This window comes from Chamaea fasciata, unplaced genomic scaffold, assembly GCF_029207755.1.
Source record: "Chamaea fasciata isolate MVZ Bird 193981 ecotype frontalis unplaced genomic scaffold, bChaFas1.0.hap1 SCAF_1, whole genome shotgun sequence".
NCBI lineage: Eukaryota > Metazoa > Chordata > Aves > Passeriformes > Sylviidae > Chamaea > Chamaea fasciata.
In genome coordinates, this window is record NW_027094086.1 from 120,753,066 (window position 1) to 120,777,385 (window position 24,320).

The 24,320-nt window shown below is 40.1% G+C and overlaps 1 protein-coding gene across 3 annotated transcripts; it reads left to right on the forward strand.

The window, feature by feature from the left end:
• The first annotated feature begins 233 nt into the window (after positions 1-233).
• On the forward strand, positions 234-24,247 carry GSDME (gasdermin E). Of its 3 annotated transcripts, none has more exons than XM_066195618.1 (10): positions 234-321; positions 2,529-2,759; positions 3,877-4,069; positions 11,606-11,777; positions 12,749-12,869; positions 17,669-17,857; positions 19,503-19,630; positions 19,748-19,934; positions 21,298-21,371; positions 22,601-24,247. In XM_066195618.1, exons 2-10 carry the CDS (start codon positions 2,549-2,551, stop codon positions 22,829-22,831), a joined length of 1,506 nt encoding a protein of 501 aa, XP_066051715.1. In that variant the 5' UTR covers positions 234-321; positions 2,529-2,548; the 3' UTR covers positions 22,832-24,247. The 3 variants fall into 3 exon arrangements, with proteins under 3 accessions (XP_066051715.1, XP_066051706.1, XP_066051724.1); XM_066195609.1 differs by lacking the exon at positions 234-321 and adding an exon at positions 2,177-2,265; XM_066195627.1 differs by lacking the exon at positions 234-321 and adding an exon at positions 2,177-2,265 and having other exon boundaries at positions 11,606-11,738.
• The last annotated feature ends 73 nt before the right edge of the window (positions 24,248-24,320 follow it).

The following is a 24,320-nucleotide window of genomic DNA, read 5'->3' on the forward strand; positions in this document are numbered from 1 at the left end:
TAACCACTCCATGTCCATTTGGTCAGGATGCCATTGCGCCTTGTGGCTGTATTAACCCCCTGATGTTGGCTAGGGGCATAAATGCTCTGTGTCTTTGTTCTGGGAAGTAGTGAAACAAGGTATTTGGGGGTATTGTCAAATTTGTGCTAAAGGTGCTATATCCAAAGAGAAATAAGCAGGAATTCGGATAGAATATTCTTGATTTGCAGGTACACCTACACCAGCAAAATATGCTCCCTGCAAAGACGTTGCCAGCACAGCAAAGTGTGGGAGACATTGCCATCATTTTGAGGTTGAAAACTGCCCCATCTCTTCTGCCTGGTGAGTCTTGTTAGTCCTCAAAAGCGCTCTGTCCTCTTCCATGGATGTTCTTTTGCTGTTGTAGAGTGGTGATAGGGAGTGAAGGCAAGACACTGAATTGGAAGTTTTACAGGCTGGTGCAGTGGTTCCTCTCATGAGATTTAGTGAGTTTGTTAGAATGCCAACTATTAGGACCTGATTTTTCAAATTTTTTTATGATAGACTCAGAAATTGGTGGCCTTTTTTTTTTTTTTTTTTTTTCTTTTTTTTTTTTTTTTCTTTTTTTTTTTTTTCAGAGACTATGCCCATGTGAGCTGGCAAGGGGATCAGGGTGAGTGAGCAGTTGAGTACAGAAATGTTTGTAGAAGGTTATGCTGGGCAAAGGCAGCTGATGCAGGCAGTGAGAATTTTAGACTCTTGCAAAAGAAGTCCTGTGGATAAAGGAAACTAGTTTTGGTTTTAAGTTTTATTTGGGTTTTTTTCTTTTCTGCTGCAGTGGATCTGCATTGCTTTATTCTGTTAAAAGTGTTCTCACTGAGATTAAAAGCAGGGAAATTAAGGTGGAGACGTATAAGAATGCTAAAAATCAGAGTTCAGTTTAGGAAAAAGTCAGAGAACAAGAAAGTCAGTGGAAGTATTCCCAGTGGTCACAGCTGAGGTAGTGCTGCAGGGTTTGCTGCAGCTGCAGTTACAGTGAAAGCCCCAGAAGACACCTCAGTAAAATGTTACGTGACTTAGGCATTGCTCAAATCCTTTTGATGCAGGTGTTGGAAAACACCCTTTATTTGTTATGCAGACTAGGCTGTAGAGGATTCACGAGGAGGTAAATACCTCATCGTGAATTGGTACATACTGAGTTGAATATCTGTGTGTTGAAATGAGATTTGGGAGAAACTAATGAAAGTTTGCATCTGCAAAAAGGCTTTTTTTTCCTAACACTAAAATAATGGAGCCTGTGGTCCAAGCACTAATAATCTGTGTTCAGGTTTCCATTTTCTGTCAATAATCCTGAGTGCTCACTGCAATATCAGTTTTTGTTTGGAGCCTGTTCTATCTTACTCTGGCCTGTGTTTGTAAATGACAAATCTAAGATCTGTGTGGAGCAAGACAGGTAATTAATCATGAAAGTATGGATACCCAACTGAGATGTCTTATGATCTTACTTGAACTTTCCAGTCAGTGTCAGCCAGGGGACTTAAAGGAATGCTGCTGAATTAAAAAAAAAACCCTCATTTAATTCTGCAGATATCATTAGCTCAGGTAACAGAGTTGAAAAACTAGAAAGATTAGATTCTTTAAAAAGATCAAATAATAATTTATTAGAATTGTGTGTTTAGCACCTATGAATTGTCTTTTTTACCATTTCTTCTGTGACTTTAGCCAGTCTCCCTTACTGCAAAACGTTCCTTGTAAATACAGTAAAATACATTCCTGGGGATAAGGAAAACCTTACATGATAAGAAATGCTGGTAATTTTTAATTAAAATCATTGCAAAGCAGCAGTAAGATAATGTATATAGTTGTGTAGGGGATATGAATAACAGTTGCAAATAATGTATGTTCAGTTTAGCTGTAGTTATGCAAATGAAAAATAGAAAATTGGAAAACATTGAAGGTAAAAGAGAGTTCGTAAATACAGAAATTAATTGGAACTTTCCAGGGGTGTAGTTCAGAAACAAAACTTAGTAACGAAGATGCCAGCTCACCTGTTTGGTGCTTTTTTTAGAACAGTTGTTATTATACCTCCATGTGTTTACTCCCTATTAAAAAGACCGAGATAATTTGTGTGAGTAATACCTAATTGCCTTATAACTTACTCTTTATGTGGAGTAAGTTTTATGTTAGGTAATAAAAGAAGGATCCTGTGGAGAGGCAGAAATCCTCTGCCATTGCCCCAGTGTTCTCGTCATCGCAGCTGGGCTCTGCGGGGTGCTCATTAGTAGATGCTTTTTCATAGAATTTCAGGTAAGATATGTCAGTTTTTCCTCCCTAACAGATTAACAACTTGTGAATGTTCCTCTTAAGAAGAATTCTTTTATTAGTTGCTGAGAAAACTTACACTGGGACAAGTGATTTGAACTCCTTCCCAGCTCAGAGTGGAGAAGATGGGGTGAAAAACACTAGTGTTTCTTTGTTAATAGCAATTCTGTGAAGAACTTCTTGAAAGGACAATGTAAATATTTATACTTTCCTACTGTAGTTGTTTGAAAACAGATGTGTTCTTTCAGGCTTTAGTTGATCCCCCACGATGTTTGCAAAGGCAACTAAGAATTTTGTGAGAGAAACTGACAGTGGAGGTGACTTGATCCCTGTCTCCCACTTGAATGCGTCAGACAAGCTGCAGCTTTTGAGCTTAGTGACAAAGAAGAGGAGATTCTGGTGCTGGCAGAAGCCCAAGTATCATTTCTTGACAGTCACCCTGAGTGATGTGCTTACTGAAGACAAACCAATAAAACCAGGTAAGCACTATTAGTGCAGATAAAAACAGTACAATCCCTAATATCTTTTGTTATTATTCTCAATTATGTTATTACAGAGCTCCTTTCAAAGGAGTGCTCTAAAGGAATCCTCCATCCATGGGAATGAAATGAATAGATCTTTTCTCACTTGACCATTTATGTAACTAAAACTAGTAGTAATAAATGTTGGTTAAAAAAAGAAGTTTTGCCTGGGTAGAGTATTAAATTGAGTGCCAAAGGTTGTCAAGGCTGTACAGTCCTACTGTTTAGTAACAATGCTGTCTGCAGCCATAGGAATATCCCTAGAATATTATAGGGCGTTGTATGTGATAGTAGTGTGAAACTGTAGTGTGCTCTAGGTCAAAAGCAGTGAATAAACAATGTCTTGTTGGTGTTAGTAGCTCAGGGAATGCTTCCAGGCCAGGCCAAGTGAGTTTTACCACCCATTCTGTTTGTATTTAACAAAGAGATTGTTAAAAAAGGTTGACCCTTGTACTTTTTTCTTCATCCAACTGTAGCAGTCCCACCCATGTTTTAAGATGATTGAAATGGAATCCCATATTTCTGGACATGTCCAGAAATATAATTCCATATAGGAAAATAATAAGTCCCTAACCTAAGATGTTAATTGTAACTGGCTTGGAAAATTAGCTGATTCTGAGTCAGTTCTCTACTTTTTAGGTATATAAAATTCAGAGTTGTTTTAAACCAGTTAGATTTTTTCCATTGGTTTTCGGTGAGCTTTGGAGCAGCCCTGTGATGAGATGTGTCAAAACATTGCCAAAATACTGGGACCGTTGTACAAGCAGGTCTGCTTTGTCCTTTTCTTTGTAGCTGAAATAACTTTCAATCATTCTTTATAAATATTTCATCGCGTCTGAGTTCAGCACTTCAGTCACCTTATGTTTTCCTAAAATGGCAAAGTACAAAAGATAATAGAGCAAAGAGGATGAAGAGAGCAGATGCAAGAGTTGTAGAGATGTAAATTTCATTATTTACCTCTTCATATTGTTCCTTGCCTCCACTAACTTGTCATATTTTTTGTAAGTATCTGTTCCTCCAATCACTTAAGGATGGTTTCAGCGCTTCACAGAAATTACTGTTACTGCTTTCCTAGTGATTGTGGAGTCTGACTTTGCAAAATATATGGGGAAGTTTGAAGATTTTGTTCAAGCAAGTATTGAAGCATCATTTGTGAAGATCAGCCTGGGAGCTGGAGGGAAGGGCTACGTGGAAAACCAGTCCTCATTTGGAAACCTGAGGAAGCAGGAGATTGACTTGCAGCAGCTTATGAAAGATGTCAAGGACAGGTATGTTTCTGATGTGGGTGTTGTAGTGGCCAGGAGAGATTACTGAGCTGAAAAGACTTGGGCCAGCTGTGATCACTGACCAGTTGATTTTGTGGTGTTGCCACAGTTTGAAAATTATTTTTATTGTAAGCTTTCATATTCATGATAAATTATATATACAAAAATGAAATTTTCCTTTTTTTTTTTTTTTAGATCTTGTTAGTCAGACTTTCCTTGTTTTAAAAACATCTCTCTGTAATTTCATGTTATGTTCTTGCATGAATTATCACCTGGGACAAGAACCAAATCCTCCTTTTGGGGGACTGTACTGAGGTAACAATCTGGAAAAAAAAGGAATTAGTTCTCTGTGTTACTGAGGCATCAAATATGGAAATTGAATTCAGTACTGATAATGTTCTTGTAAGCAGGCCTTGGAATTTCGTGTATGTGAGTGACCATGCTAGCAAGGATTATTTGAAGTTAAAGGAATAGCAAAGCATAGTCAAGGCATATTCTACTCACTGAGCAAAACATAGATCTGTTGCTTCATGTTATACACTGTATTAACTGAAGGGAACCACATTCTTTATTTTGCAAGATACACAACACTTCCTCACTTCCTGTCCTACTCTGAAATGGGATCTATGTCATGTCCATGAGCGTCACGAGCCAAAGCCTATTTGGCAACCAGCTGACAAGTCAGGGGTCTACTCTCTATTGCAGGTCGCGATTCATGGCAGATGAGGGTGCTTCACTGGTGACAGCATTGTACTCTAGCAGGGGCTGTAATGAATTTGAATAGCCTTTGCTGATGCTCTGAAGATGAGAGGTTTTGCTATCAGTGCAGAAGTTGTCAGAAGCAATGTAAAAATTGCTTTAGATACACTGATGTTCTAGAAATAATCAATTCTCCATTTTCATGGGAACAAATGACTGGTGTTCTCTTTGTTGTGGGCATTCATAAGTCAACAAATTTATTCTAATAAGGCACCTTGCTCTCTTTGTACTGAATGCCTTATTAAAAGCAGAAAGTACTGGGCTAAATGTGCATACCAAGCCTGTAAAATTAATGTGCATCTAGTATCAAGAAAGCAGTGTCAGTCAAGATTTAGTCTTGTTTCTAGCACTAGATAGAGTCCTATGGAGAAACTAGAGTTACTTTGATTTAAGATTAGTAAGCTTTTACTTGAAGTTACCTACTCTGTTCACAAAAGGAATCCTCCCACAGTAAATCAGCACATCTTGGAGTTACCATCCTTTATTGTAACTAAATACTCAGAAATATGTTACTTTCTTTTGATTGTTGAAAATCAGTAGCTCTACACTGATCTATGTGTAACTGTAACTGAAGTTGATGTGTGTGCTACTTTATGCAAGGCACTGGGTCTTAGTTCATAAAAAAGATGCTCATAGCCTATTAAAGCTTATGATGCGCAGTGTATAATTGAAACTGAGTCAGTCTGCCTTCTGCCAGGTCACTGAAAATGATGAGGATAGCAGAATTTTTATTTTTTTCTCCAGTGTAATGCAGAAGCTCACTGGAAATGGTTGGCAGTGCCTTATAGATGAAATTCTACTTACTTGTTCATAAATATTCTATGATTTATGATTGATTGTGTCCGAGCTTCAAGCTTTTATCTCATTCATGAGTATTATGTGGATTTCAGGAGTGCTGATGCCTACAAGTTAGTGATTTTTGGATGCAAAGAACTACAGTACTTAAAAGAGCATGTTTACCTGTCAGGCCTTGTGAAATGTGAGGCAGCAAAATGTTCTTGATGTCATTTAACGACTCGTGGTGCTTGTGCTTGTTTGATCAATCATTGCTTCATTTATTATTTTTACATATATAACCTAATTAAGCTGCATTTTTAAAATGTTCTTCTGTTAGGCTGATTAAGTCACAGTTGCAGATTAGTAGCAGTAAACTCTAAAAAGTCAGAGCTGATGTGCCTTTTAAGCTAAGTCATGTGAGTCTTCAGAGTTGAGCAAGCTGAAAGTACTCAGTGGCAGCAAGTTGGTTTCCTGTCGCTTCTTAGGTGAACCTTCTGAAGGAGAATCCTACTGATCTTTTAATTAGATTGCAGGTGCTGCATTGGCTCATGTTTTTGAAAAAGGGTGACAGCTGAAGGATGTGGGATGAGATGCTTCCTGGTTTGCAGAAGCAGTGACATTGTAAATGCAGAGCACACTTATTAACATAATATACAATACCTGAAATAAAGTTAAATGATAGTTTTAGGTACACAAACTTGGCATATTTCCCTTTACATTATTTTTGATTTTGTATTACATAGTGCTTGCTAGTTCACAGAGCACTGTAACATACTGATACATACATGTTTTGGGGCAGAGTCCTGTGCCTTTAGCTCATTTGGGTTGCTATGGATTGAGAGTATATTCCATCATCTTTTTTAAGGCTTTCAGACTGTCTGCCATAAGGTTTCCTCTTACAGAAGCTGAAGTATGGGCTGGATGAGCCACTTTTCGGTGGTGCCCAGAGACCAGAAAGAGCAGAAAGCAATAGGCACAATTTGAGTCACAGGAAGCTTTGTCTGGACATCAGGAAACTCTTACACTGTGAGGTTGACTGAGCACGGGTTGCCTGAGAAGGCTGCGGAGTTCCCCACCTTGAAGATGTGATCCTGGGCAGACTACTCTAGGTGGCCCTGCCAAAGCAGGGAGGTTAGACCAGATGACTGTCCATCCTCAACTGTTCTGTCTTCTTCCCTCCAGTAAAAAGGATTATGAGGATATTATAATCTCTGTACTTCTCATATATTAACAGATTTGCCTGTTTGTTTTTACCATTTCTCTGAAAATCATGGAAGGTGATTTAAAGAGAAGATCTGAGAGGACCATGGTAGCAGTCAGTCAGTTCACATCAGCTGCAGAAAAAATTGCCTGTCATACTTCTATCATTTCGTGTGAATGATTCCTAACGCTGTGATTAGCATATTAGGAAAAGAGTTGTGTTTTTAGCAGCATGCTCTGGCATGGCTGAAAGATACTTTCATACTGTTGTACATTGCACTTTAGTTGAATTAATGAAACTGCATATTATTGTCCATACTGAGACAAAAATAAATATCTATTCTTAATCTGAATACTGTGGAAATTCAGACCATTTTGTGATTTGTTGTTTAAAACTCCTTGAGCATTTATGAGCATGATGAGAAAACCATTCAGTTTTCTACATGAGCTGCTACGTGAGGTAATACGAAGTCACAAAGTGTTGTGAGACAGGATTGAATAAAAGCAATTGTGTGTGCCTGTGGCTTAAAAAATAAGGAGCATGTCAGATAGAAAATAGAGAAACTACCTGTCACTTGCAGTCTGAGGAATCTCTGGTGTTCTTAGGGAAGATGTTCTGTGAAGTGTGTGTCAGGTTCTGTAGGGAAAATAGTGAAATGCAATCAATAGGCTCTTGCAGATGCTGTGTTCTGTAAGAAGTAGGTCAGAGAGGTTATATTTGAAATGGATTAACAAAAGAAATATGCATCTGTGCTTGGATGGAAAATGTCAGAGTGAGCTCTAGTAGATTTTAGTCTCTGACGCTCATCTAGAGGTCTCTATTAGAGCAGGAACAAAGCTGGGTGAAGGCTCTCACTTGCAACGGGCAGTATTTGTATGGAAGACATTAGACTATTGCACATAATAAATGAAGAGGCTGTGAGTACAAGCTGCCTATGTCTTTGCAGTTGGGAGAGGAGATGTATTGATGTTACATTGCCCAGTACAGGATTGAAAAGGTTTTTCACTTGTAAGCAGTTTGAACCAGTGAAAATTTGTGCAGACAGGCAGTAGTGCTCATTTCAATGTGAGGATGGAGAGTACTCACAGCAATACCCATTCTTCTTGGTATTTATAGGAAATTGATGAGCACCTTGCTTTGAGGATTTGTGGCTGGGTTACTGAGACAGACAGGATTTGATGGAGAAATGGTCCTATGGCCTCTCCTTTGTGGGAAATTAGGTCAAATTCTGTGCCTAAAGGAAACACTCCTCAGTGTTTAGAGCAGGCTCGTGCTCTCTACTTTAACTGTGAGAGCCTGCTATGTTGCCAGGTGTTGTCTGTTTTTTCTTGTCTTTATTTGGTTTCTGCCTTTCTCTCTTCTTTTTTGACTCCAGTCTGCAGCAAATTGCCTTTGTGGCTCTATTGTCTACTGCTTTCCTAATGAGAGGAGAAAACTACTGAATGAAGCTGAAAGAAATCTTTTGCATTATAGGAGAATATAAGTGCTTAATCTAGTTAAATGTGGAGTGAGATCAAAGAAATTATTTTATGTATATGTTTCACCTGAAAAGCTTTCAGCATAGGAAATCGTTGACTTCAGGAAGGGTGTTTGAGCAGAACAAACAATCAAGCAAAACCCCATAATTTGTATCTTTAAAATAATTTTATTTATACAGGCTTATACTCTGTGTGTTGACAATGGGACTTGGCAAACCAACATCTCATTATATTTTCTGTAATGTTATTTTTTGAGTGCTTCAGCTCAGATGCTTGGAGTGGGACGGGTGATGGTGATGTAGTGCAAATGTCACAGGGTTAGTGGGGGCTCTTGTACAGTACAGAGTGAAGGAGATGGTAAGAGCCATGGTTGTAGAACAGAAGTAAAAACTCTGAAACATGACCTTTAAAATAAAAAAATGCAGTGCAATTAATGTGCCTTGCATGCATATATTCTCAGGGATTTAACACAGCCATCTTGTGTTATTCAGATATTTTCTTTTATTCAGTGTTGTGCTGGCCAGTAAGTTCAGTTCTTGCAAAAATACAGTCATAGACTCAGTGGCCATTGCCCTGCAATACTTGAGTCCTTGCTCTGATTGTCAAACTTTAACCTTGTGGTTTGCTCTTGATGACTGCTGTCAATGACAATTTAGATAAGCTGGATACTTGCTTACCTCATGTAATCTCCTGTTTGAATTGCAGAATATTTTGCCTTCAACAAGCTGTGCCCTAGTAATAACTCATGATGTGCCCACGTGCAGCCCTAGAGTTTTATGTTTTATGATGTTCAGTGCCAGAAGTCTAGAGGAGAGCACTTAACTGTGCTATCCTAGAAGAAGAGGTTTCTGTAGCTGTGAGTAGGACTGTGTGCTTGAAAGCTCTGAATTTGAAGCTCACTAAACTTACTGGGCAGAGGGAATATTTCTGATGGCTTTACAGTGGGACACATCCCACTGAAGTCGTTTGAACCTTGGGGCTGTGGCAGTGGCCATCTCTGGCTCACATTGATCTCTGTGCAGGGGATCCCAGGTAGCACTGCCTGGGGAGTGCTGCTGCAGCAGATAGCTCTGTCCCTGTGTGTCAGTTGTCACTGCACAGCCCTCAGTGGTGCAGCAGCTCCTCCAGTGTTGCCTCCAGGATCTGTTCACTGCCCCTCTCTGCAAGTTAACGACGTCTTCTGACTCTTCTGCTCTGCCACTCTGCTACTACTTCTGCATCTGGACCTCAAAGCCAGGAGCATGCCAGGGTCTGAGCCAGTCCTGCCTCAGGCAGAATGCTGTAGAAGCAGATGGAAGAAAAAGTCTCTTGAATTATTTTGGTAATTCATTTGCATAGGGTTAGGTCATATTCTATATGCTTCTTCAATTAACACTTATTCAGAAATAGCAAAACTTTATTAAGTAGGTATTTTTCTACCTTTGATTGTTTGAGAGGGTTTTTTCCTCTGAATTTTGGGGATATTTGGCAAGTTTGTCATCCTCTTAAACGATCAAAAAATACTTATGAAAGCAAATGGCAAATTTCTTTTCTGCTTCTTCACTGTATTTTTTTCCCCGGTGGCTCCCTAGGTCAAATGTTAAAACTGCAAGTACTTAGTGCATTAATTTGTATTTTCAAGATGCGTAGCACACCACTTTAGAAGCATAAATAATTATTGTGAAGTATATGATAGCCTTGATAGACTGTAACTAATGGCTCTGGCTTGGCAGACACGTCTGAGAACGGTGATGTTTGTGGTTGCCTGACATTCCTTCAATTTTTGCTTAATCCAAAGGTTCATTGCATTCCAAGCATAAAGCATGACTTTGCACCAAAGGAAAAAAAGTTACATTAATAATATCAGGAATGTTTGGGGATGCTTTTCTAGTGGCTGCTGCATTGCTTCAGAGGTATTTTCTTTCCCTTGTCTAAACAATCAACTTTAAGGTTTTCAGACAGTTCATTCCAACTGATTGAACTTTCATATAAGCGTGTAACTCTCTAAAGATCAAAAATTGCCTGAGGATATTTTTAATTCAATAAAAACCCCAGCTGACTTCAGACTTATACAGACTGCATAAATTCAAAACTCCAGAATCTAATAAATCTAAAACTTTTTAATTAAAAGTGGAGATATCTCAGTTTAAATGAATTGGAGTCAGACATGTCATTCTGTCACATTTTTGGGAAATTGCCATTTAGGTCCATGAATAACCATTTACAGTAAAAGGGAGGAGAAAAGACTGAATAATTCGAGTCAGGGATAGCAGTCCTTTAATCTTCCAACAGTTTTGCTAGATTACCTATTCATGAAAAATAAAACATCTCATCTGAGGACCTCCAGTGAATATTTTGCAAAAGTATCATACAATTGACACATTTTAATCAATTAAGAAGTTGCTTTAACTGTTACCAGAAAACCTGTTAACACCCCAAAAGACAAGGTACTGGATTTTGTAACATTTTCTTCGAAAAAAACCCTCCTGTATTGTTTTGGGAATTCACTTTCTGTCTTCTGCCCATTCTAAGAAGAACCTAGTGCTAGAATTGTTTCCAGCAGCATTTAAACAGATGCTGAATCATGCTGTGAAGTAAGGATGGCTTATTAAGTTGGTGCCTGGGCTAGAGTTTTGAGCTCTCCCCCACAGTTAGTTTTCCTTTCGACTGTGGCAGTCCTGGTCACCAATCTTAAATTTTGAGTCTATATCAGTGAATAACACAGGACTTTGAAGCAGGTGGGATTTTTTCAGTAATCCCCACTCTCAAAATCAATGAAATCATCTGTGTTTTCTCATTTGGCCCTTTGAAATACTTGGTCAGTGCTGATCCCACTCAGCCTGTTGGGGTTTAAATGAGCCCTGAAACAGATCCATAGCAAGCAGTGAGGGTTGGCACTGAGGCATTGCTGTCATTGTGTCCCCCAGCCAGCACCCCCTGCCATGGCCATGGTAATGTCAGTGCAAGCTCACGGTAGGAGAGGATTCAGTCCAGTGTCCAAGAGCCTGACCTGGTTGGTTTTGTATTACCCAGGAAGCTTAAAGTTGCCTTTAGTTCCCTCTTGGTTTTTTGTTTGCTTAGAAAGTATCTGCACAACTTCCATTTTTGCTCAGATTAGGGAATCAAGAATTCAATATGTATATGAGGACTTACTGTGGAATACTGATATTTACTGCTGCCAAATAACAAAAGAGGACATCATAATTTTGAGGAGGCTGCTCCTACAGAAACTATTGTCAGTTTTACAATAAAAGCTTTTTCAAGCAATTAAGATAATGTGGTGGTTATTGTTTTGGGGTTTTTTTCACAATTACAGTATTGTGTATGGTGTATTTTCTTTTTCAGAACAATAGATCTAAACAGTAGTTTACTGCAACAAGTAATAGAAAGAAAACGTGAAGTGCTGTGCATCTTGAGAGAAAAGATAATCACAACTCAGAGGTGTACCATATCCGAACATATCCAGACAGAGGAAAAGGTCGGTGGTATGATGGGGTGCACTGCAAAAACAGTACAGGTAAAAGTTACTAAAAATCTGCAGGGAATAGAACATTTACACATTATCTGGGAAGGAATGATTTCTCCAAATGGACTTCAGAGTATTTTTCGTGTTTTCTTAATGTGCTGAACAAACTGCAGTGTTGGTTGTGAAAATTCTGTACGGTGAAGTGTTTTTTCCATTGCCTTTCTGGCAAAAGATGCCATATTTTTGTATGAGTCTGGAATGTAGTTTCCATCAATGCTATCAAACTGTGGATTCCTGCCTACAGCAGAACATGAAGCAAACCTAAAGCAATTCATTGCAAGTTGAATAGCAAAATGCATTGCTGAATCAAATTTATTTGGAAAGCCAAGTAATCATTCATCACAAATGGTTGCAGTGTCTACTGAGTTTCCCCATTTATTGGGAAACGATTTGTTTTCAATCATGGGAATAGAGATTAACTGCATTATGAGGCTATCTGAAAAATTGCCTTTGAATTGGAAAGGAATTACCAAAGTCAAAGCACACTCATTCATTGCATTTTTTTTTTAAAAAGCTGGAAATGAATAACTTCTGTGTACAATGTTTCTCCAGTTGGAGGAATCCAGGCGTTGCAGTATAACAACCCTCTTTGCAAGTGCCACCTTCCTGGTACCAGCCTCCAGCTTGGCAAAAGAAAAGTCACGGTAGAATTGGGCAAAGCAGGACACTGAAGTGGGTGCCCATTTCCTAGTGACATGGAGCTTCATGTGTAGCAAAAGCTGTGCCTGGAGCTGTACTTTGTGCTAGGACAGGGTAGCTAAGAGTGTGAGAGCTGCCCTTGGCATTGTGTTTCTACCTCACTCTTCATTTAATTCCTTTCTCAGATGCCAGGTATAGTGTGTGCTTTGATGAGACGTCATGGAGAACAAAGCATATTCTCCCTCTGTATTTTCCACCTTAATTACATGTTTAAGCTATGCAGTAGCTGAATCAGATAAATGGTGAATAAATCTGTCTTGTAGGTTTCAGTAAGTGAAAGTGGAAGTCTGGTGAAGGATTCCAGTGTGATCCTTGAAATTCCTCCTGCAACCACTATTGCCTACGGCGTAATTGAACTGTTTATAAAGCAGAATGGCCAGTTTGGTAAGTGAAAAGCTTGGGTTTTGTGACACACAGTTCAGCTTTGGACAAAGCTGTTTGTCAGACAATGATTTTTATGTTTCCCCTGTGCCGTGAAGGTGATTGTGTTGTATGGGGTCCTTTCCCTTGATAGTTATTTGTGCTAGATATGTTGATATAGTAATTTTAAAACTCTGATTTAATAATGCTTTTTCACTTGCTTGAATGCACGGTAAACTCAGAATGACTTAGGTTTCAGGGAACCACAGGAGATCCTGTAGCTCAAGCCTCTGCTCAAGGCAGGGCCAACTTTTGAACTTTGATGTAAATTCAGAGTTAGATCAGATTGCTCATATCCTTGTCTATTACACAGTTTTGATTTATCTTCAGAGACAGGGATTCCATCACTCCTCTCGGCAGCCTGTTACCATGTTTGACCACCATGGTGGTGAACTTTTTTTCCTTAATACCTGTTGTTTGCTAGATTGCTCCAGTCTGTGATCGTGGGGATTGTGCTCAAGAGTCCAAAATTGGACACAGCACTCTGAATACACTTTCCCAAATTGAAAATCCAGTTCCACCAATTCACCAGCTACAGTCTTGTCAGTACAGCCCAGCATGCAGCTGTTCTGGTTTAGGGCAAATATGGGAGCAAACTTCAATAACTGCAAGGGCATGCTGCTGATCCTCTTGGATTTATTGTCCAGGTCTTTTGCTGCAATTTAGCTTCCAGCCAGCTGGCTGTTGGGCTGGGCTATTCCTTTCACCTGTTTCAGAGAGTGACCTGAATGTAAATCAGCTGTCAACCAGGAATGTTTAGACAACAGTCATGTTAAGAACAGAATCATCCATACAGGACTGGAATTTAAACTTCTCTAGCTTACACTTTCATTTAAAGATTGCCCTCAGAGTGGTTGCAGAAATGCCCTTGTCATGTTTTCCAGTCATGCTTTACTTATGTCAGGTCAAATACTTTTCAGGTTAAAAAAAAAAAAAAAGTTGAAATTGGCTTTGGGGTGTGCTGTATCTCTGGTCTGCACAATCACTTGGGTTTTTCTTTCTTGTCTATTCTCATTTAAACTCACGGACCTACAGGAGCTTTCAGGGCATGTTATGCAAAGAGGAATAAAATCAGATAGTAGAGCTGGAAGTTGGGAAGGGCCGATGTGGAGAGAAACAGGAGATACATTGTAGAAATAATGGTAGTACAGTTGAGATTTGAATGCAGGATGTGCTTTACTTGGATGAGAAGTGCAGAAGATTAACTCTCCATCGTAGTCCTTCTGATATTAAGGAAGTCTGTAGGCTCAGGAATAGAAGTAAATATTATGTAACCTGTAAAAAGTTTCTGGAAAGTAGAATTGCTCTGATGTAGACTGAACACAGAGATAGTAGCAGAGGATGTTGATGTCATGGTTATAATAGAACTGTAATTCAGAGTAATGAGGTGCAATTAAGGCTGTCTGACTACATAGCTATATAGCTGATAGCCTACTTAGATGATTTCTACATGAAATTATGATGTCCTGCTAGCTAAGAATACATGGGTCTTGTTAATGATCTGTATTGCTCTGCTCTTTTTCCTTTTCTGCTTCTTTTTCCACTTTTTTTTTTCATATTTAGTATTAACGTCTTTTAAGCTTCAAAACTAACACAACTTGTTGCATGTTTTATCTTAATCTATGTCCTGCCTCTTTTCTTTTCAAATTTGTGCTATTTTCCCTTACCTGAGTGTCACTGAGAATGTAAAGGGGAGAAACTGACAACAAAATTAGGGCTTTGCCTGCGAGAATAAGTATGGTGGAGCCTAAACTTCAACTTGTTAATGTCTGAGCAGCAGGGATCAGTGTCTGTTTATGGAAATAGAAATAGCCTTTGAAGTTAAATCCAAAGACTAATGTAGTCCTTTTCTGTAGTCAGGTGAGACTGAAAGTGACCAGTAGCAGGTGTAGCCTGATGGGATTCTCTTCACAGATAATTACGGAGTAAGATGCATGTAAGCTTTTTACTGTTTCTCTTTCTTTGCCCCTGCCAGTACCTGAGTTATTCTGTTAGGAAGAATAGTATATAAATTTTCTTTTAAATGTTCTGACTAATGTGACTGGACATATTTGGGTATTTTTATAAGTAAATGAAATAAATTTTAAAAAAAGACTGATCTAATCCTTTTCTGATCCATTTACCATTGTGCTTTCCTGTAGTCATTCTGTTTGATTTCTACAGGCTAATTTTCTATTCCATGTAAAAGCTGTTTCTGCTTAAGGCTTTGCAGTTTTGTGTCTCTAAAGTTTCACTGAAATGCCTCTTGTTCGTGCTTTACAAGGCAGGGGATATAAAAGCACCCAGTTGATTTCCTTTGTTCTGTTCATTGCGATATGTGTGTGGTTTGCTTTTTCTTAAATGTCTGTAAATTAAACAGTCCCAATATATCCACTTTTCCACATAAAGGAGTCTCTTTGATTGTTTTCATTGATCATCTCTGGTTTTCTTGCATTTTTTGTTAACATTTCTGAGTAACTAACAAGCTCTAACTGGAGGTTTGTCATCGCTGAATGTAATAGAATTCAATACAGAATTAATTAACAGTCCTCTTAATACAGAAATTTGAGTCCTGTGTTTTCCTGTGAATTGAGTCCTGTTACAAGATTTAACAACATCATCTGCAAAGTTTGATTTCCCTTATTAGCATCATTTTGCCTCAGGAGGGGAGGCAGTTTATTAGCACAGTCTTCCTCCTCAGGGTCCATGTGAAAGCCTTGTTATTTTCAACGACAGTAACATGACTGAGTTGGCCTTGAGGTGCCTCACCTGCTGTCCACGGCTCTTGTTGTTTCAGGAAGTTCTTAGCTTGTGTTAATCGCTTTCTGCTCCTCTGTAGTTCCTTCTTCTCCATGAAGGGTTATGCAAGCGTAAAGGTCTGTCGTCTTTCTTTCTCTGTGGTAGGGATTTCTTTGTCTACTTTCCCTTTGAAAAAGCTTTTTGCTGATGGAGTGCTCTCCATGCTTTCTCATCTGCTTTGAATGTCCTTAATTTAGTCAGACAGACTCTTACAACTGCAGAAAGGTTATATTTAGGTTTTGTGCCTGGTACATGTGAGCACTGTGCTTGATGAGTTATATTTTTTTTTCCCTATGCTGTCAGGTATTACTTTAAAATTGAGTTTCTCTTGCTAGCCTGCCTGTGTTCTCTTCAGACCAGCTGCAGAGTGCCATGGGTACACACTCAAACCTTGCAGAAGGGGATCAGAATATGCATAGGGCTTTGGCTGTATTCTGCATCTTAAAGGCACAGTGTTGGACACATGAGCACAGAACTTGGTGCTCCAGATTTCTCAGCATAACTCTCATGAAGGCTCCCTGTGCCTTCCAGGAAGCTCTGAACTTCATCAGGCTGGGGGCACTGGGATGGCAGGACAAGGACAGTCCTGTTGGGGTGAGGTTGGCCAGTGCTTGTCATGAAGATGAGGCAGAAAGGGCAATCCAGCCGGGGCATGTTATTTGCTCTGTGAAGTTACTGAAGAGAGACAGTTATTGCAGAATGATTCTGTTAGGAAACATCCATGGGTGATGTCCTTTGGAGACTCTTAGAAGCCTCCTGTTGTCCATTTACCTGGAGGCCTTGAGGATGGACCTGTGGCTTGGCTGAGAAAGAGGAGTCTGTCAGTGCCATGACTAACAGAAGCTCTGTTAAGGACTCTCAAGAATTTTTAAAAATCTCTGAGAGAACTTTCATGTGTCTCTTTCATGAGTGGATCCTGTTGCCTGCATTACAGCACAACTCTAAGTGGGTAGAAAATGTACAGACTGAGGAATGAGAAGCTGGAGAGCAGTGCTGTGGAAAGGGACCTGGGGGTCCGGGTTGATGGCAAGTTAAACATGATACAGACAACCCTGTCCTGGGGGGCGTCAGGCACAGCATGGCCAGCTGGGCAAGGGAGGGGATTGTTCTGCTCAGCTCTGCTCTGCTCTGCTCTGGAGCAGCCTCACCTCGGGTCCTGGGGGCCCCAATGTAAGAAAGTTATTAAACTGTTGGAGAGGCAAAGGGGGCAATAAAGATGGTGAAGGGCCTTGAGATGAAGCCGTGTGAGGAGCAGCTGAGGTCACTTGGTCTGTTCAGCCTGGAGGAGGCTGAGGGCAGACCTCATTGCAGTTACAACTTCCTTGTGAAGGGAAAAGGAGGGGCAGGCATTCTGTGGGGATCAGCAACAAGGAATAGCCTGAAGCTGAGTCAGGGGAGGTTTAGGTTGGGTATGAGGAAAAGGTTCTTCAACCCAATGGTGGTTGGGAACTGGAATGGGCTCCTCAGGGAAGGGGTTACTGAACCAACCTGACAGAGCTCAAGAAACATTTGGACAACACTCTGAGGCACAGGATGTGATTCTTGGGGATGGTGCTGTGCAGGGCCAGAAGTTGGACATGATGATCCTTGAGGGCTCCTTCCAACTCAGCATATTCTGTGACTCAACATCAAGAATTCCTACCTGCATCTCCTGTATGCAGCATTCTGGTTTACAGTGTCAGCGGGAAGTTTTCATGTTATTTTCTGTCTATATTAATTTAGTTCACAGGAGCTGGTGTCACATTCTGTAGGAGGCAGCTGCACCACAGGTCTTCTGTCTGTACGCACTGTACCAAACATCAGGGCTGCAGGAATGCTCAATAATTCACATGCACAGCAACCACTGGCATTCTCTCTCCATCTGGAAGAGACAAGACATGGAGAAATGACACACGGGAACACTAGAAAATACAAGCTGTCATCTCATTCAGTAATTGCTTGTGTATTTTATTAATTATTGTTTTTGATTGAATTTCTAATTACAGAGTTCTGTCTGCTAGATGAACAGCAAGGAGGTTTTGAAAAAGAAGGCACAGAGGGCTCAGCTTCTCCGCATTCAGTTCAATTCAGAGATGCATCGTTCCTCTATCAGCCAGATGCTGTTGATAATGAGATGTACTCTGGGGCTAAAAACCTCGTTCCCAGTGATGCTTCTATAAGTATATTGAAACAAGGTATTACCATAAATGCTTTGCATGATTATATTACAGTGAATTAAATAACCTGATAGGCAGAAATAATTTGGTACAATAGTAAGTAAGAAATCTTGTTAGTTCATTTTAATAGCTCTTACCAGGAACTCTTGAGCGAATGCACCGAAAGAATACAAAAAATCAGTTTGCAGTAAGTGTATGCAGTGGGCTCTTTCCTGTGAACATTCTGAATCCATCTGTCATAAATATCGTTTTACAAAGTCAGATGTTTATGACAGCACTTTCACGTTCCAGATAACCTCTGCAAGTTTAGTGGTGATACATGGTTTTGTTCGGAAAGGGTCACTGACAATAGTTTCTCATCATTTGAAAAATACTCTCAATAAAGGTTCTCAGTTACAGGTTAAGTCTCAAAAATAGACATCTCCCTTGCCTTCACTTAGCCTCATTATTTTCTGAGAAGCTTTATAACTGAGAAAATCAAAACGTGGCTTAAATGGAAGTTTACCAATTGGTATAATGGCCCAGGTACAAGTTTTTATTTGTAGGAATGTGGAAAGAAGAGGCAGGAATGTTACTGGTGCAATGAAAAAAGGGAAAACCTGTCAAGGCCTCAGAACACATGGTGCTTTTCGTCAGTTCTTGGTAGAGTTCTCACAGCTGGTTCTACTGATGAATATCACTTCTCGTCTATAAGTTTCACCCTTGGTTAATGGCTGCTGAATAAACAATATATAAAAAACACTTTTGAAGGAATGGTATGCCACTGTTCTATTTTTTGTTTTAGCTTGACATGCCTATTTGCTTTTCTTGCTTAAAAGGCTCAGAGATTTCTTTAAATAATTTAACCTCCGCTGTCTCTTGAAAAATGAAAAAGCTAAAAAAAATTGGTTTTACTAAAGAATATGAAAATAAAATTTGAAAATTTTATTTTCTGTTATTTGTATAGACAAATTCTTACAATTGCATCAGGTAAACAAAATAATCTGCCTGTGGCTGGGCTTTTTTTTCCCTCAGTGAAGTAATTTTTTAGTTATAAAGGACATCTTTAAACAGAACATGTTTCTTGATTGGAGTGACATCAAAGAAAATTTAAACAAATTTGAGAACACTTGTATGCCCACAATTTTGGAATGTGGAAAAAAAAGAACCCATTCCAACATTCTAGTTGGCATTATTGATTTCAAAGCTTCATTTTTTTTAGTAAAGTGGTAATTTTATGTCACAAAAGATTTAATTTCAGTATCGTTGTTGAATTGCGAGAAAATGAATGCAGAACACTCCCTTGTACTTAATGAGTGCTCTTCATTCTGCCATATAAATGAACATTCTCTGGAGATAAACTTTGAAGCGGGAGACTTAAGATATAGTTAGTTGGTTAACATTGAAGTATTGACTTTTAAAATATTAAAAATCCCGTACATCAAAATGTTGATTCTTGGTAACTGTTCTCGTTTGCTAATGTTTTCATTGAGGTTTCATTGGCTGCTTAGGAAATAAAATCAGATCTGTTCAAGCCTTGCATTTTAACTTGTGCCGGTGGAAATCAGGATGTCAAGGTGTGGTGATAAATGAGCTTATGAAACACATAGCAAAATATTACCTGTTTTTACTGACATTAATGTAGAAATACCTAGTTTTATTTTCTGCCGCTTTCTTGAGAAAGATCTGTCACGGTTGAAGACCCAGTTCCAGCCATTTGTGAAGCTTCCGGAAGACAAGCAAAGAGCTTTATATAAAACCCTTTGTGAACTCCTGCTCCATGAAGAAATGGTGACTGCCCTGGGGGACATGGTAAGATGAAGAACCTTTGGATTGCTTCCTGAAAGTAATTTCAGAATAGTCCTTAGAATTCTCTTTTGCTTGAATTTTTCTCTTTTCAAGAAGTTTTACTTATTCTTTTGCTTTCAGTTCGATGATATCTGCACAGGAGACAAGCCAGATCTGGAGGAGTTAAAACTTGAACAACAAAGAGACCTCCTTGACTTCTTGCAGCTCTTAGGGTGCAGTTTACAGAGTGAGCTGTTGTTGCAGAAATATCAGCCTCAGGATGAAGAACTTTTCTCAGCTGCTCATCTTCTTATCAGTGCTATATCTGGTATGTTGTAAAAAGCCCTTTTTTAAATTTTATTTTCCCTTCAGAAGCTCCCTCCATGTTAAAGCTTTTATGGCTTTCTTTGAGCAGTTGGTGAGCTGCACGAACATAAATTGTTCTGTTCCCTTTTTATGAGTTTGGTATACTATGCTTAGCATTCCTGGCTGTGAATTAAATTCAGCCCTCAATCACTGACAGATTTTGTGTGCAAATTACACATTCCCCCAAGACTGCTCAACTTTGCTTCTGCTGAGTGTGAGCACTTGTAGTTTGGCAAGCTAATTTCTGTACTTATTGCATGCCAGAATCTTTCCCGCCTAAAGGCTGAGAATTACAAATTAGGTGTTGTCTCCTGTGTAACAGCATATATTGTTCAAGTGCAAACTAAATTTAGCAAAAATGAGTTTAACGCAGAGACACTGCAATTAGAGGGTTGTGTTGCAGCTGCTGAAACAGGAGATTAAACATAAATGTCAAACAAATGCCATCCTCACAATCTAGTTGGCATCACAGTGTTAATTAAAAGTTACCTGCAAAGTCCAAGACAGACTTCCCTGGATTTTTCTCTTCTCTCTTGTATATAAAGATTTCCCTGACATTAAGATAACGAAGGGAAGTCCAGTGTAAATTATGGCACTGTGCAGCAAAATGTCAGTGTGCATCCATATATGCACCGGACCCAGGTGGGAGAGCTTAATTCATTTGTGGAGAGAGAAAAGAAATAGAAACCAGAAACCTGCTGATGTGGTAACAATTGTCAGATGCCATTAACAGCAGGGCACAGTTAATTGAGTGTGTTTCATTATTACCTGACTTTGGACATAATGTCTGCTGCTAAAGTTCAGGCAAGTGTAGCTGGATCTGTGTTCAAAAGTTGTTTCATGCCTGTTGCTTGCGGTAGGAATTACAGCCTTTTTGTTAGAGAGTTGAAGGGCACCACAGGGGTCAGTTAGTCCATCTCCCAGCCCCAAGGCAGTCTCAGCTGTGCCATTCCTCTCAAGTGGTGCTTTGCAGAAGTTGGCATCTCGTATAGATTTTGGGAGCGTAAGTTCTTGGTTTATTCAAGGTCTAAGTCATTCATCCAGCCTGCAGACTCAGAGTTAAACACTGAAGAGATACTTAGGGAGGAGGCAAGGATAATGGGGAGGAAACCCACTTCTCTACAAGCCTTTTCTCAAGGACAGAGGTAGTCAAACCCTTTGCCCATCCCATTCTATTCTGCCAGCAGGAAGGGGCTGGATCAGCCTCTTCCAAACATCCAGCTGAGGAGGACCTGTTAGCTCCCTGATAAAGCTCCTGTTGCAGCAGCCAGCCTGCTGCAGGGTTCACTGGAAATGATCTTTGCCTGTGACTGTGTCCTTCACAGAGCTGCCTGATGACACGCTTATCCTGCTGCGTGCCTGCTGTGATCTTCACGTTGTTCCGGCCTTGTGTTGTTTGGTGAGTACTGGAGATGGGACTGTGGCTCGTGGGCACAGCAGCAGGAGTGGCTGTGTCCTCAGCCATATTTTCACCTCAGTAAAGGAGGAGATGTCAAGCTCCAGTGGGAATTTCAGCTGTAGGCAGTGCTTAGCCAAGATCAGAGTCTGACATGGCAAATAAAGCACGTAATTTGCTGCAGGTGGATACCTAACTTCTGAACATTGCTGTATTTGGGAGATTTCATGGCTTGTGAGCAAAAGAAAATTGTAACTTGAGCTTCGGTTTTATTTTTCTAATAGTCTCACTGTTTTAAAGTTTCAGCAACAGTAGTCATCTCTCCTTGGGAAACAAATTTCGCTTTGATAGGAACAGTGCTTGAGCCTTGGCAGACCCTGAAGTCTCAAAACTCTGAGGCCATTTATTGAAACTGCTGAAGGAATGGTGCAGGGCATTAGAGTAACGGAGCACCTCTCCTGTGAGGAAAGAATAACAGAATTGGATTTGCTCAGCCTGGAGAAGAGAACTTCAGAGTGACCTAATTGCAGCCTCCCAGTACCTGAGGAAGCTTACAAAAAAGATGGAGACTTTTTACAAGAGCATGTAGTGACAGGACAAGGAGGACTGGTTTCAAACTGAAGGAGGGTAGGTTCAGATCAGATACTGGGAAGAAACTCTTTACTGTGAGGGTAGTGAGGCACTGGAACAGGTTGCTCAGAGAAGCTGTTGATGCCCCATCCCTGGAGGTGTTCAAGGCCAGGTTGGATGGTGCTTTGAATAATCTGGTCTAGTGAAAATTGTCTTTGCCTGTGGCAGGGGGATTGGGAACTGAATGATCTTTTAAAGTCCCTTCCAACCCAAAACATTCAATGATTCTGTGATTTTTTTTAAGCTTTTTTAAGTCACTTACAAAACCAGCAGTAAAATCTTTTAAATACATAAGGGCAAGGGGAGTTCTTCTGTTTGCTCAGAGTGATAGGGAAGCATGATGTGCAGTGAGAGAAGTTGAACTCAGGGAATGACACAGTAGGAGAGATATTTCTCCTTAAAGCGTGCCATGGAGCTTTGGTTCTGGATCAGTACGTCGTACTTGTCAGGGCTAATAGTAAAGGGAATCTTGACCTTTTGCTGCTGCCTTGTCAGCTCTCTGGTGGTTTTGTATGAAAGAACTGAGCTGTGCAATGGCAGGAACAGCAGTGCTTGGAAATTGTTTTAATGTCTCTGTCTTTTGCTCTCTCTCATGAATACAGCCTAACGTCGCTTCAGCTGATGGCACTGTGGCGCTGAGCAGTCCTTTGGTGGCCACTCTCGCTGACAGAGGAAGATTTGAGGTGGTGCAAAGGCTGTTTGCTTCATCAAACATTAATCTGGAAATGGCAGAGTCTTCTGTAAAAGCTGTAACTATGCAAGAGCCGAGATTCTTCCCACTTGTTCTTTATGTTGCACTGTATGGATTTCATGCTTTAGGTGGGAATGTATAGGAGCTGTACTGACTATCCAGTTTTTGCTCTAGCCTGTTGTTTCTTCTGTAGCTCTGTAATTTTGGTGTGTTTGGGATCAGCAGTAGAACTGTTCTGTTGGTACTTAGGGCAGCACAGCCAGGAATTAGGGCGACCAGGGGACACTGCGGTTTCAGTGGAAAATACATAAATAAGGGACGAAGGGAAGAAATTAAAAAAGAGAGCCATAGAAGATAAATTGAACATAGCTGCTCTGGTAGGTGTCAGATCTGCAGGGCAGTGAAAGCTGGATTGCTTGCATTAATATGCACAGGAGAAAACAGCAAAGTACAAACTGCTTTTTGTAAGCAAGCAAACAGGCAGGCCCTGGATATCCAGGGTTCTGCAATGCAGCAACTGTTTTGCTCCTTTAAGCCTGGATGTGCAGAATGCCTTCACTCTGGAGCAAGTGCAATGGAGGGCTCTTAAAAAGGTATTTGATTAGATTCTCTTATTAATTATTGTTTGGCTTTTACGGATGTGAACTGCACACTGTGGGAAATAACAAAGCCTCTTTTTCTACCAGCAAGACCACTTCAGGGATTTATACCTCTGTACAGCATTTCTGTTTTCTGCTATGTTCTTACTCATGTCAGCAGGTTTCAGCTGTTTAAACTGCATTCTGAACTTTGAGGTATGGCAATGCCTTTTGGTGTGTGCACATGAAGGGTCCCCTGCTGCACACCACAAAAATGATCATTTTACCCATATGACATTTTCAGTGCAGATATTTTGCTTGTTTCTTTGACTAACTGCCAACTATTGGTAAAGCACTGTGTGCTTTCCTAATGCTGTTTTTTCATCACCATTTTTTGTAATCATGGATTGAACAGAAATGCAGCAGAGATCACTGTAAATGTGGGCTTAGGAAGATGATGTTCCAAGTAGGTGGATTATCAGTGCTTACAGATGAGATCATGAGATGGCTGAGAGACGAACAAGCAAGCACCTGTGGGGGGTGATCAGTAACCTAGCCCTGAAGCATAGCTGGTGGGTAGGAGTTCTGCTCAGTTTCCTGCTCTATTCCCACATGGCCTTGAGCAGATTGTCTAAGAAGCCTTTAAAAAGTCACGTCAGTTCAGCTTTCCTTGAGGACATGGACTTTGCAGAAAAGCACCGTGGTGCCTTTCCATTCCCTGAGCTCAGGATAGCTCAGCACACTGGGATGTGGGCATTTCTGCATCTCATTAGTTCAGTGGAGCTGATGGTGTTGCCTGAACTTTGTGCTGGTGGAGAAGGAAAGATCCTTTAGGAGGCTGGAAGCATGGAACTCCTGTTCTGGGAGTGGTGTGTAAGTCATCTTTTGCCCATTGCTACTAAAAGTTGCTTCTGTAACGAGTTTTCCAAAACTTTCAATTAAATGCTATGTCAAAACAATAGAATAAATTATGCATGCAATTTCCATTGTTTTTCTTTTGGGGACTACATCTTCGACAAACAAGCAACTCCAGGCTGGCCTCACATGGAAAAT

Excerpts from the sequence above, each read along its gene's own strand:
- GSDME (XM_066195618.1), top strand. The coding sequence starts at position 2,549 with ATGTTTGCAAAGGCAACTAAGAATTTTGTGAGAGAAACTGACAGTGGA. Across the intron at positions 11,778-12,748 it reads GCACTGCAAAAACAGTACAG|GTTTCAGTAAGTGAAAGTGG; the intron begins GTAAAAGTTACT and ends TCTGTCTTGTAG. Across the intron at positions 12,870-17,668 it reads AAAGCAGAATGGCCAGTTTG|AGTTCTGTCTGCTAGATGAA; the intron begins GTAAGTGAAAAG and ends TTCTAATTACAG.